The sequence below is a fragment of the Centrocercus urophasianus genome, unplaced genomic scaffold (assembly GCF_019232065.1).
Source record: "Centrocercus urophasianus isolate 14NV4802_14NV808 unplaced genomic scaffold, USGS_Curo_1.0 seq_17, whole genome shotgun sequence".
NCBI lineage: Eukaryota > Metazoa > Chordata > Aves > Galliformes > Phasianidae > Centrocercus > Centrocercus urophasianus.
The window spans coordinates 12,849,930-12,862,953 of NW_024884722.1; the positions used below are offsets into that span (position 1 = coordinate 12,849,930).

At 61.8% G+C, this 13,024-nt stretch overlaps 2 protein-coding genes across 7 annotated transcripts; one reads left to right on the top strand and one right to left on the bottom strand.

Annotated features, from left to right (window-relative positions):
- Positions 1 to 298: 298 nt before the first annotated feature.
- On the top strand, positions 299 to 3,843 carry HPS6 (HPS6 biogenesis of lysosomal organelles complex 2 subunit 3). The gene has a single exon (XM_042818319.1). The coding sequence runs from the start codon at positions 314 to 316 to the stop codon at positions 2,768 to 2,770; it is 2,457 nt and encodes an 818-aa protein (XP_042674253.1). The 5' UTR covers positions 299 to 313; the 3' UTR covers positions 2,771 to 3,843.
- Positions 3,844 to 5,501: 1,658 nt separating this feature from the next.
- On the bottom strand, positions 5,502 to 13,024 carry LOC122160061 (prominin-1-A-like). 6 transcript variants are annotated; one of them, XR_006168730.1, is made up of 25 exons: positions 12,893 to 13,022; positions 12,575 to 12,712; positions 12,041 to 12,102; positions 11,741 to 11,946; positions 11,290 to 11,410; positions 10,643 to 10,706; positions 9,955 to 10,424; positions 9,805 to 9,876; positions 9,598 to 9,661; positions 9,306 to 9,465; positions 9,071 to 9,223; positions 8,866 to 8,989; positions 8,662 to 8,753; positions 8,422 to 8,506; positions 8,190 to 8,333; positions 7,975 to 8,046; positions 7,756 to 7,845; positions 7,612 to 7,665; positions 7,319 to 7,399; positions 6,975 to 7,043; positions 6,799 to 6,888; positions 6,612 to 6,724; positions 6,276 to 6,293; positions 5,801 to 6,010; positions 5,502 to 5,690 (listed from the first exon to the last, which is right to left on the bottom strand). XR_006168730.1 is itself a non-coding variant. In XM_042818260.1 (25 exons), exons 2-25 carry the CDS (start codon positions 12,702 to 12,704, stop codon positions 5,959 to 5,961), a joined length of 2,397 nt encoding a protein of 798 aa, XP_042674194.1. In that variant the 5' UTR covers positions 12,705 to 12,712; positions 12,893 to 13,020; the 3' UTR covers positions 5,502 to 5,958. The 6 variants fall into 6 exon arrangements, 5 of the variants coding, with proteins under 5 accessions (XP_042674194.1, XP_042674191.1, XP_042674195.1 ...); XM_042818260.1 differs by having other exon boundaries at positions 5,502 to 6,010; positions 9,955 to 10,145; positions 10,335 to 10,424; positions 12,893 to 13,020; XM_042818257.1 differs by having other exon boundaries at positions 5,502 to 6,010.

Below are 13,024 nucleotides of genomic sequence, written 5' to 3' on the forward strand. Positions count from 1 at the left end.
GGCGGTCCCACCGCGCTCCTCCCGCGGAGCCCGGAGGTCGCGGTCGCGCAGCCTCCGCTGAAGCGGCGACGGAAGTCGGAGAGGGGCGGCCCGGCCCGGCTCGGAGCCCCGACGGGGAGCGGCTCCGCCCGGAAGCCGCCGCCTCGTGATTGCGCAGAGCCCAGCCGAGCGGCCGGCCCGGCAGGTAGGGCCCGCGCGCGGGGCCTCGAGGGGAGAGGCGGGGGCCCGGGGCTGAGCGGAAGGTGACGGGAGGGCCGGGAGCCGTGCCGGCTGAACCTCAGCCCGCTGTCGCTGCGCAGGGCGCGCCCCCGAGATGAAGCCGTCCGGGACGCTGCGGCAGCTCTCCGACTTCAGCGACCTGAGCCGGGGCCGGAGGCTGCAGGAGCTGCTGTGCCACGGCGAGGAGCCCCGACGCGTCCGGCCCAGCCCCGACGGGAGGCACCTCGTGGTGCTGCAGGAGAACCGGCCGCCCCCCCTGCCCCAGGTGGTGGCCTTCCAGCTGCGGGGCGGCGGCGGGGCCGAGCTGGAGAGGAGCTGGCGGCCCCCGCAGCCCGCCCTGGCGGGACTGGTCTTCCCGCAGAGCCCCGCGGCGCCGGGCCGCTGGGCGCTGGGCATCGTGTGGGAGCACGGCCGCGCCGAGCTCTGGCGCTTCGTCTCGGCGGCGGGTTGGCAGCTGCTGCAGACGCTGGAGCTGTGCCAGGGTGCCCGGGCGCGTGTCGTGTCCGTGTGCAGCCAGGCGGCCAGCCTGGTGTGGTGCGAGGAGAGGCCGCCCCTGGACACCCGCTCGGACGTCAGCAAATGTGCCTTCAGGTTCTGCGTCTGTGCCCGCGCCCTGGAGCTGGGGGAGCAAGGCGTGCGGCTGGGCCCTGTGAGGATAGTCCTGCACAACTGCCCCGAGTACCGGGTCCTGGCCTCTCCTTGGCACGTCTTCCTGGTGCCTGCTTCGGGCAGCTTTGCCACCGCCTCCAAGTTCCTCCTCATCTGGCATCCCGAGCAGGCAAAGCTCACCATCGCAGCCCCCTCCGCAGGCTTTGTCCACAGCAAGGTGCTGCACTCCAGCAGCGAGTCGGACTTCAGGAAGCTCCTGCTTGGCTCCGTGGGTCTCCTCTCAGCTTTGGCACCTCTGGACATTCACACCTGTGCCGTGTCCAGCTGTGGGGCTCTGTTGCTGGTGAGCAGGAAGGGTGCTGTGAATGTGCTAGAGGCAGATGGGACACAGAGGCATGTCTTTGACCTGGAAGCGGAGCCTCTGGCCCGAGGTGATGCCGTTGAGCTGAAGACCTACGGTAGCATCTTGGCCTGCGTGCTGGCTGGAGTTCTGTACCTTGTCAACCAGAACAGTGGGAGGGTCATAGAAAAGAAAATCCTGAGCATGAAAGAGGTGCATTTCCTGGAGTCCCCGGAAGAGGAAGATAGCATTCAATTTCTCGCTCCAACTGGCATCTACAGCTTTAGTTTCTCCAACCCCGAGGACAGTGGCAGGCCTGAGCCGTGCCTGGTGGAGATGATATTCGAGGAGGCCTGCAGGTACTACCAGAGAAGGAGTCTCAGCAGCTCCAAGCTGACGGTGGAGAAGTTGAAGAAAGGTGGAGTCTTCCAGGCACCCGTGGCCCTCACTGCCATCCTGCAGCACAGCCTTCACCAAAAGCAGAAGCCAGCCCGAGGCCTCCAAGACACTTATGCCAAGCTGCTGAGCACAATCAGCCTGGAGCTGCAGAGCTACCTCAGCCTGGAGCTCCTCAAAACCTGTGTGGTGAGTGCCTCGGAGAGCAAGGTGGAAAGTTACTGTGAGGAACTGGTGGAGCAGGAGGTCAGCCGTGTTCTGCACTCTGACATGGACAAGGACAACTTGGCCTACCTGAACTCCGTCTTTACCTCCTTCCCCAGGGCTGCCTGGAAGGCCACCAGGAGCTGCTTGCAGCTACAGCAGAACGGGGATGGCCTCTTGGTGGCCCGGGCCACCCCAGAGGTTTGGAAGAAGATCCTAGGAGGACCACAGCAGGAGGAGGTGGGGCAGAATGGGGTGGTCCCACTCTTTGAGCTCATCTGTGCTTCCTTCCTGAGGTTCAAACCCAAGTGGCTGCCCAACTTTGTGGAGCTGACCCAGCAGTACGTGAGCATCTCCTGGCCATACAGCGGCAAGGAGGGCCCAGAAGGCCGCGTGCCACTGTACAAGAGAGCTCTGGGAGTGCTGGCCAGGAAGAGCAAGCACAGTGAGGTGGATGATGAGTTGGAGCTCGAACTGCTGCTCTGCAGCAAGAGACCCAAGGCTGTGCTGCAAGCTCTGCACCTTCTCATCCGCCTGAAGCAGTGGCAGCGGGTGGTGGAGGTGGCAGAGAAGTTCTCCAAGCTCAGTCCTTTGCTTAATAAGGAGATATTCACCACGCTGCTAGCAGAGTTCGCCCAGCACCGGGAGCTGGACCCTTACCTGGACACACTGTGGCTGCTATGCCCTGCTGAGCTCAGCACTTCAGACATCCTCACCGTGGTCCTGCAGCACCTCCCTTGCTCCCAGCAGGACCCGGTGCCCTTCTCAAGTGAGGGGAACCAGCTGACTGTGGGCCTGCTCAAGCCGCTGCTGCAGCGGGTCATGCAGCGTCCCTGCGTCCAGGATGAGATGTACTCAGATGCCTTGCAGAGCCCCACCTTCCCCCCTCCCACCCCACCCCGAGAACACAAGAACCCTCCAAAAGCAGCGGGCAGCGATGCTCCTCAGCCAGCCGGGGCAAGGACTTCTGCCTCAGCACTGGTGCGGGGTGACACTGTGTGAAGGGGAAAGCACAATGGGATCCCAGTCCTTGGGTGTGAGGGAAGGGGAAAACCACATCCACTCCAGGAAGCCCTGCCCTGCTTGGCAGCAGGGAAGCCTGCTCCATTTTGAAGCCTCGAGTCCGTGGGGGCTTACGGAGTTGGGTGTCTCACCTGAAGCCAGGGCAGGCTTTCTGGTTGTTTCTTGCAAGTGCAATTGTTTGTGCCCCTGTAGAGGAGCAAATGCCAGGTGCATCTGTAGATGAAAGCACTGGCTGCATCACAGGACTGCAGAGCTGCTCTCTGCCCAAAACACTTTGATTTTGGTTTGCTTGACTCTTCGCAACTTCACTTCTAGTTTTCCAGTCCTCTGGGAGCAGTGCTCTGGAGCAAACACAGCCTTTTCCCCGTTCTGTGCTCAGCAAGTGGGGTGATGCCTCCAGGCTCTGCCTGTTTGTTGCAGTGGGGTCATTGAGTCGCTGCCCTGAGCTCGGCAAGATGCCAGAACGGTGCAGCTTTGTGACACTGGGAGCCCCAGCATGCACTGGCAGCTGCAGCACTCTGTCTCGCTGCAATTCCTCTGGGAGCAGCCCTGCATCTGTGTCCAATTGCAGCTACTTAGCTGAGGAGAGCAGCCTAATTCCCTTATCTCTCCATCCCAGCCGCTACCCAAATTCTCTTTCGAGCTGAGAAGCTGGCAGCAGCCCGGGCAAGCTTGGGGCTGGCCCTGCCTCTCCCTTTCCTTTGTGGAAGCTTAGATTATGCCGCAGGACGCCAGGGCCCTCCATCCCCATCTCTCCTACCTTCACCCTTTGCACACAAAGGGGCTTTGTCAGGGTTGTCTGGCTCACATTGTGCCTCTGTTTGCAAAGTCAGTGTAACGTGAGAGCAGCCGGGCGGGAAGATGCAGGTTCCAACCTGTCCTCAGTGCTCAGAGAGCCCCCGGCCATGGTGCAAAGGGACCCCCGGCCGTGGAGCCACCTGGTGCTGTGCCAGGCTGGGAGCGGGTGGGGAAAGTCGGCTGTGTTATTCCTCCTGAGAGCGGGGTCAAGTGGAGAAGGCAGTCTCATTTTAAAAATAAAGATTCCTAAAGCAGTGCTGGGGCAGTGGTGAATGCTGTGAGGGTACAAGCAAGGGAGGAGGGCGGTTTGCCTTCACTCCTGCCTGAGTGGGTAGGCTAGCCAAGCTTGGCTCCCAGTGGGACCGCAGCCTGAAGGCCACGCGTTGCTGGGAGCAAGGAGGGCCATCTGTGCTGCACAGCCTGTGGCTTGTGGTGCCATGAGCACCCCTGGCGGCCCCTGGCTGGGTGTCAGGGGGGCTGTGGCTGGCCACCACGCTGGGATTAGGAAAAGGAGGGATTTTTTCTAAAACTGTGGCTCGTCCCTTTGTTCCCGGCTGGAAAATCAGTAGCAGGGTGGCTTCCTCCTGCAGTGGCAGAGCCACCCTTGGAGGGACCCTGCTGCATCCAAACACAGCGATGTGCCAGTTCCTCCCTCAGATGGGGGCTGAGCTGTGGAAAGTCCCTGCGGTGGAAAAAAAGAAAGAACACAACCCTGGCAATGGGGAAGAGGAACCTCTGCAACGGTTCCCTGGAGGCGGGCCGGTTACCAGGCAGCCCTGCCTCGGGCTGGGCCTTGCGCTGCAGCCATGGGGTGCTGCCTTCTCCCAGCTGCTGCTCACACGAGCCAGGTGAAAACATAGCATACAAGGCCCCGGTGGCACCGCTGTGAGCGGCTCTAGCTTCTTCCCCGAGCAGCTGCCATGCCATCTGATGCTGCCCTGGGCTCCCGGGCTGGGCAGAAGGAAGGAGGAGGGAGGGAACAGACCACGGCTGCTCACAGAGCTGCAGCCCCAGGGAATGGGATGCTGCCGTGTGTTGGCAAAGGTTGCGCAGGGCAACAGGTAGGTACGGGGTTCCACTTATGGTCGGGACACGTGCTGGGAGAGGTAGCAGGAGGTAAGGCTGGCACAGGTTCAGGTAGCTCCTGAATGAAAAAGGCGTCTCTCTAAAGTCAGAAGCAAAAGGGTAAAGCAGATGTACGTAGCGGAGCGTAAGCTGGCCTGCTCCGCTTCATCGCTCCCTCTGATAAGGCTTGGACTTTGCATTGAAGGAAATGAGTCAGGCTGTGTGTGTCCGTCTCCCAGCCCAGCCTTTGGAATGGTCCCAGAGCTTCAGCCAAGGAGCAGCACAGCAGCCAGCACAGGCTCAGCCCATAACAACATGCAGCTCCTGAGGAGCTCCAGGGGATAGGCAGGGGTGGGCACCAGCACATGGGGGCCTCCACCCAGTCCCCTTCCAGGAGGAAACCTTCAGCCTGGGGAGCACCAGAATCACCAAGGATCAGGGCACTGACCTGCAGCCTCTTACACCGAGCAGCTCCTGATCTGCAGCGCTCAGGGATGGTCCTGAACCATGCTGGGACAGCACCTAGCCCTGCTGACAGTGGTCCTCAGGAGGCAGCCCCTGTTTGGTCCCATGACTGGCTCAGGCTCCAGGCTGAGCTCCTGCCTGGTGTAGGGAACAAGCTTTGGCAGGGGGATTGGACTCGATGATGTCTGGAGGTCCCTTCCAACCCCTACAATTCTGTGATTCCTGCAGTTGGCAGGGCAGGGCTCACTTTCAATCAAGAGCCCTCTAAGCACAGCCCCAGCTTGCACCAGCAGCAGGGAAACAAGTGCCCCAGAGCCCCTCTTTGCACACCTGACCACAATGGAAGGGTTGGGGAGAAAAGTGTATAGAACTACCCCATACCTACAACACGAAATCACCTCGTTTATTGTTTTACACCCAAAATCACAGCACTGGAGAGTCAGGCTCCCTGCACAAATAAATACTCACATTGGTTATGGAGCAGGTAAGCAAGTTCCCCTCAGCCAGCAGCATCTGCCTGTGCACACAAGGGGGAGGAGGGGTCCTGGCCCAGCCCCACACCACAGCATGGCTGCAATGAACCGTGGGGAGATGCTGTGCTACTCCTCCCCTTCCCTGCCACCTTCCCCAGGTGATGAGGGGTAGCAAAGCCCCACCTGGGGCAATGCAAAGGGCACACACCCTTCTCCTGCAGGCTGTTTCCCAGCTGTAGCACCTCACCACTTATTGGGAAGTGGGGAGGGGGCTCCCAGCCTGTTCCCAGTGCTAAGGGAGAAGATGCAGCAGACAGAGCTGTCGTGTTCAGCGTCCTTAGTGCCTGTGCCGTGTTGTGATGGAGGCTAATGACTTGTAGCTGGCTGGGGGATTTTGTACAGGTTGAATGCAGGCCCTCTGCAAAATCAAGGGTGTTTGCATCAACCACAGAGGACAGCAGGGGACAGCCAAGAATGCCATGGGAAGGCAGAATGCTGTCCCTCTGTGGCCCAGCACCCCAAAAAGAGGAGGGGGGAATGTGGTAAAGGGACCCCTAAACAGTAGTACTGCACAGGTCCCACCTTGCTGCCTGCACCCCCCTCAGCTTGTGCTTTCCAGGTTCCTCTCCTTGTCCCCACGCCCCAGGATTTACCCCAAGTAGGGACCCAGCACTGCTACTTACATCTCCACAGCTTCTTTCCTAGGGGGAAGGAAAAAGAAGGGATCACGTCAGTGGGTCAGAAGGGCCTCTTGAGAGCCCGGCCCAGCATCACACTGCAGGATGGGGCTGTTCTGGGGCACACAAGGAAGGTGTGGGTGCTGCAGGCTGTGACAGTCCCTCCATTCCAGCCTCCTCATCTGGGCACAGCGTGGGGGCTCCTGCAGCCCATGGAGTTTTGACATTCCTGAGCATCACTTCTCCAGCAGCACACAGCTCCTTCAGCTGCACTGCAGTTCCACCAACGGGTGGTTTGCAGGGCAGACCCCAGACCAGCACTGTGGCAGGGCAGATCCTCACCTGTAGTCGTCGTTGATGTCCATGCGGCGGTAGAACTTGGCAAGACGCACGGCCAGGATGATGCTGGGCAGCAGGAACACAGTGCACCAGCCCAGGCTGAACCAGAAGGTGTTCTGGGAGCAAGGAACAGTCATCAGCCACTCCATCAGCATCATTTTCCACCCCATATTCGTGTCATCCCTCTCACCATAGAGTCCAAGATGTGGTCACAGGCGATGGCCTCCACGTTATCCAGGCTCTGGGCTATGGGCTTGCAGCGTGCCACATCCATCCTCAGCTGGGGATACAGCTGGGACAGGTCATGCTGGGGTTCCCCCAACCCTGCTACCCATCCCCATGCCTGGCTGGGTCAGGCTCACTCACACTGCTCTTGGCCCAGGCAATGTAGGTCTCAAAGAAGTCCAGCAGCTCCTCTAGGAAGGCCCACGTCTCCTGTGGGGGGGGCAGGCAGAGAATGGGGATGCTGTACCCCCCAGCCCACACCGTGCCCCACATCCCCTCCATGCCAGGATCAGAGTCAAAATGTCACCTCGATCCGGCAGCAAAGGGTCTGCATTATGCCCCCAGGCCCCTTGCCAGAAATGGGGGCACGTGGAAGCACAGGGGACCCCTGGGAACTATGTGGTATCCCTGTGAGGTGGGGTCTCAGTGAGGCCAACCCAGTCATATCCCCCCATGTGCCCCTCAGCAGGGCAAAGTGAGCTCACATTCTTGATTATGTTCCCCATCTCCCTTCTCAGGAACTCCTCTGTGGCACTGGCTTTGTCCAACGTGGAGTTTGTCAGTGCCTGAGACAAAAGGAGCTGTCAGCAGCACGATGGGGAGAGCAGGGTCTCTGCATCTCCCCAACCCCATGCAGCAGCAGTCCCTGAGAAGCAGCATCTCTGAGCCAGAGAATGGGGCAGCCCTATGCCCCATTAACAGCCCCAGTGTGCCCCAAGCTGTGGGTTAGCCCCATTACAGGGAGTGTAGGAGCTGGGTTGCCCCATGAGTGCCTCACCTCGAGCTGGGCAGCCTGGCTCTGCACCAGCTGGATGTTCTCCTTCAGGGTTTTCTGGGGGTGGTGGACAGAGAAACAGGGATGTGTACCCATGGCTCACTCGGTGCCCCAGCAGGGCGCCTTCCCCTTCCCAGTATCGCTCACCAGCGGCCCTGAGAAGTTGCTGTTCAGCTCCCTGTCCAGCTCCCGCAGCTCAGCAGCATCTGCCTTCAGGTCCCTCTGAACATCTGCACTCTGCAGGAGAGGCTCTCAGCAGTGCCCACCAGATAACAGAGGGACCCCACTGCCAGCCCTTGCCTGCTCTGAGGCATAAGGGGCTCCTAGGCCAGGGGACACCCCTCAGCCCTGGGGACAGGATCTCACCGCGTTGCCCACCAACTGCTCCAGCTTTGTGGCCAGCTCCTGCAGGCTGCCCACCGTGACGCCCTGATCCAGCTGGGAAAGACACAGTGCTGAGGTGGGGTGGGGGTGAGGACAACAGCAGAGCTGCACCCCGTCCCCATGGGGCAGGATGGAGCTGGGACCCCGTAGCAGAGGGGACAGCACCCGGACCCCCCATCCCGACCACAGCCCCACACCTGCTGCAGGGTGTGGGTGAAGCTGGGGGGCTGTGCATCGTGGCAGGCATTCAGCAGCAGCTCCCGCTGGCTCTTGTTCAGCACAGAGATGGGGGTCAGGGTGATGTTCAGCTTCTGGAAAGCCGCTGAGATCTTCCCTGTGTACTGCAGGGTGAGGGGAGCCGTGAGGAGGGGCGGGACACAGTGCCAGCCCCATGTCCCCACCTGCGTTGTGTCCCTCCTTGGCGCTCACCTGGCTGATGTCCAGAAGCTCATCCAGGGACACCCTCTGGTCCAGGCGCAGCGTCTGCCATAGGGCAGCATCCTGCTGGCATTCTCTGAGGGGTGGGCACAGGGCTGCGATCGAGCCGGGTGCTCCCCCAGGGCATGTCCTTACCCAGGGAACACCTCGCTCCTTCCCTGCACACAACCCCAGGACAAGCTCCCACCCTGGGGGACCCACCCTGGGGACGCTGCCCATAGCTGTGCCCACCTGTAGATCTGTGAGAAGGTGATGGTGCCACTCTCGTCACCCAGCACCTCCGAAAGGTTAAAGCCGGGGATGAGACCAGGGGTATCCACAAGCTGGGTTCCAGGGAAATAATGGAGCAACCAGTCATGGTGCAGGGTGGGACACCAGGGAGAGCCCCCAAAGCTGTCCCAGCCCTGGGTGAAGGCAGAGGAGGGGGGAGCCCACCTGGAAGAGCTGCTGGCTGCTCCAGGACTCACAGACCAGCATGTAGATGTTCCCCCCCAGGAAGAAAGTGAGCAGCACCAGCAGCATCAGCAGCCAAGAGAAGATGAAGCTGAAGCCCACCCCTCTGCAGAGCAGAGCTCCATCAGCACGGGGAGTGCGCAGCCTGCACACCCCACGCACAGCCCTGCCCGAGAGCCTCACTCACGCCATGAAGAAGTTCCCTCCGGTGTTGGAGAGGCAGCCACGCTGGGTGGGCAGCGTGCTCTCCTTGTGCCCCAGCGGCCCCAGCAGCAGCCCGCAGGTGTTGCACAGGACTACCAGCAGCACCATGCAGCACAGCAGGGCACACACGCTCCACCTGGGGCAGGATGATGGCAACGGTTTGGGCTGAGAGCCCAAGAAGAGGGGAATGCCTGAGGTAGGTGGAGCAGCCCCCCTACCTGATGCTATCCAGGTCAGTGATAGTCTTCTGGTTGTCCCCCAGCACGGCATTGGTTTGGTTCACCAGGTTCCCAGCTGTCTCTTCCACATTCTGCAGCGGCAGCTGGTCCTGCATGCTGCGAATCTCCTGCCTGATGTAGCCCAGCTGCTTCTGGGTCCCTACAGGGCATGGGGACAGGGATGGGTCGCTGATGGAGCTACCACCCACACCCTGCTCTTCCGGGAGAACCCAAGGAGAGGATGGGATGCTTGGTCCCCATGGTGAGGCATCAGCATGGCGGCCCTACTTACGTGTCACCACGTTCTGGGTCTGCTCTTGCACCTTTCTGGGGGCCTGCTCCAGCACGCTGATCACCTGCACAGGGACAGCATCCAGCTCCCGACCCCCTCCCAGCCACCCATAGACAGCACAGGACTTATGTACTCCACCAGCCTCAGGCACTCACCCCGCTCTTCCCTCCATGCAGCCCTTCACACTCCCCCAACGCACCCCCTCACCTCCAAATCCCCCTCTATGCCACTGTCCAGCACATCCCACAGCGCCTCCAGCTGCCGCTCCACACCGGGCACCTGCAGGCACAGCTCAGGGTGAGGAGGCCGCAGGCTGGGCAGGGAGGTGGGGGACACCCATGGCCCCCCAGAACTCACCGTGCTATAGTTGGCCACGAAGGCCACACCACTGGATGAGGTGGTGCTGCAGGGCTGCCCGCAGCGCTGCAGGGTGCTGTCAATGCGTGTCCGCAGCGTGCCCAGCTGCCCGTCGTAGGTGCCCTGCAGTTCCTCCAGGCGCCAGCGGGTGCTGTTGATGGTGCCAAAGGTGGACGCCAGTGTTTCCATTGCTGGAGAGGCAGCGAGGGACATCCAGGAATACACCCCAAAGTGCCAGCATTCCAGCCAGACCAGGGATGGGCAGGCACACCCCTCCCCAGAGGCCTTTCCCAAAACACCACATGTGCCCCCAGCCCAGCCCTCAGCCCTCGTATCCCCCTGGTGTCCCCCACACATCCTCAGAATCACTGGGACATCACCTCCCAAAAGGCTCTGTAGGGATCCCAGCGCCTCGTCTGTGCAGCTCCTGATGCTGGAGGCGATCCTGCCGCCGAGGAGGGGCCCAATGTCTGTGGAGATGGGGGGGGGGGTCAATGCAGGATCCCCCTTGGACTGCACTGAGCAGCCCATGCCTTGCAGGGGAGCTGCTGAAAGAACTGCCCTCATACCAAACCTCATCCCACAGCGATGTGCTGGAGTCTGGGCAATAGGGCCATGCCAGCCCAGCATCCCTAGCCACCCCAATCCCCAAATCAGCCCCACAACAGCAGGAACCGTGCATGCTCACTCTGCAGGCTGTCATTGGTGCTGCCCAACGGGACGCTGCTGCTGTCGATGATGAAGCTGACTTGCTGCAGGGGCAGAGAATCACAGAATGGCCTGGGTTGGAAAGGACCTCAAGGATCATGAATCTCCAACCCCCCTGCCACCAACCTCCCCATTTAGTACCAGACCAGGCTGCCCAGGGCCCTATTCAATCTGGCCTTGAACACCTCCAGGGACGGGGCATCCACAACCTCTCTGGGCAGCCTGTTCCAGCACCTCACCACTCTTTCTGTAAAGAACTCCCCCCTGACATCCAACCTAAATCTTTCCTCCCTCAACTTCAAACCATTCCCCCTTGTCCTGCAGTTATCAACCCTTTCAGAGTTGATTCCCCTCCTGTTTGTAGGCTCCCTTTAGGTACTGAAAGGCTGCAATGAGGTCACCCTGCAGCCTTCTTTTCTCCAGGTTGAACAAGCCCAGCTCCCTCAGCCTGTCTTTGTAGGGGAGGTGCTCCAGCCCCCTGATCATCTTCGTGGCTCTCCTCTGGACCCTCTCCAACAGCTCTCTGTCTTTCTTGTACAGCGTGGGGTGGGGACTCCTTGGGGACCCCTCCCACCCCCAGCCCCGGGGCTGCCCTCCCCTCGTGCCCCACTCGGGATGCGGGCGTGCCTGGGGGATGGAGAGCAGGTAGGAGCAGAGGTCGTGCACGGTGCTGTTGATGTTGGGGAAGGCGCTGCTCACGGATTGTGAGAAGCGGAGGTTGCTGATGAAGGCGCACACATCGCCGGCCCTGTAGGATGAAGGCAGCGGGGTCAGCGGGAGGAGCACCGGCGTTCTCTCCCGGACCCTCCAAACGCAGGTGCAGGACGCACTGCTGAGCACCCCGATGAGGGACCCGGCAGGACGTGCAGCGAACGCGCCCCGCGCCCAACCCCGCCCCTCCCGCTACGGGGAGACCGAAGCACGCGGAGCCCCGCTGCGAGGCTGCCGGGAAGGGCTCTGGCCCACGGTCCCGCTCCCCACCGCCACCGCTTCCTCTCCTTTGTCCCTCCGCGCCGGAGCCGCTCCCGCAGATACGGCAGCTTCCAGGAGAGGCCTTCCCGGCCGCCGCGGCACTCACAGCAGGAGCGCCGACACCAGCAGCACAGCGCTGTACAGCACCCGGCGTCGGCTGCGCATCCGCCCGCTCTGCTTCTGGGACATGCGGCCCCCGCAGCGCCCGCAGCAGCGGCAGCAGCAGAAGCAGCATCCCGCCAGCGGCACCGCGACGGCGAAGAGCAGCCCGATGGCGATGCACACCAGGAAGCCCAGCTCGTAACACAGCAGCTGTGAGAGGGAGAAAGGAGGCGCGAGGCTGGCGGCCCGGGTCTGCGCAAACCCGAGGGTGGGATCTGGCTCTGCACCCCGGCTTCACGCTCACCTCCTCCTTCTGCTCATCGGTCACCACCCTGCCCTGCGTCTGTGCCAGATCCGCTATCAGCTCTGGGGGACGGGGAGCAGAAGTGGTCGTGAGCAGGCACCCTCCCTAACCCCAGCCCTAACTTCAACCCCGGCCCTAATTCAACCCTAACCTGGCTTTGGGACTCCTAGCACCACCCAGTGCCGCGGCTCTGGGCAGCACGTGCCTGGCACCTTTTCCCTTCCGGCCGTCTCCCCCCAGCCGTTTGGCACCCAGGGAAATCATCACCAGTCCCAAACTCTCTGTTTTGGAGGCTCTGGGGGGACACTCTAACATCACCCTGGCAGCGTGCACGTGACACCCGGGATGGGGATAAAGCATTCTGCATGGACAGGGGCAAAGTCCCCCTCTGCGATGCTTGCTTCACTTCCAGGTCTTGCCCTACCTTCTCCTATGGACCTATTATGGGCTGCCTCTGTGCCGTGTGACACATTGTGAGACCCTCCTGACCCCACCACAGCAGACTCGGGCGGTCCTGGAACCGCCAGCACGCACCCAAGGGGAGACTGTGGGGCTGCACCAGGTGCAGGAAGCCGTGCGCCATGCGGACCAGCCCCGGCATGCTGCTGCTCGGCTCCTCGAGGCCGGGGCCGTACACGGGCTGCGAGATGTTCCCCAGCTCCATGGTGGCACCTGAGCAGAGAGGGGACAAGGACAGCTACACGTCACACCCTGCCACCCATCCCCGAGCGGTGGGGGAAAAATCCCATACCCCACAGCCTGGGGTTGGGATACGGGAGGGGTGGGGGCAGCGGGCTGTGCCCAGGGGGAAGCGAAGGATCTCGGGGAGACAGGCGGGGACAAAGCACTTACCGCGTCCTGCGGTGCCCCGCCGCACAGCTAACGACCGGCTCTGCGGCTCCTTTCAGTTTCAGCCCAGGGACTGAAAAGCTCTGCGCTGGCAAATGCACCGCCCCACCCTGTCCCGGCCACCGCCTGGCCCCC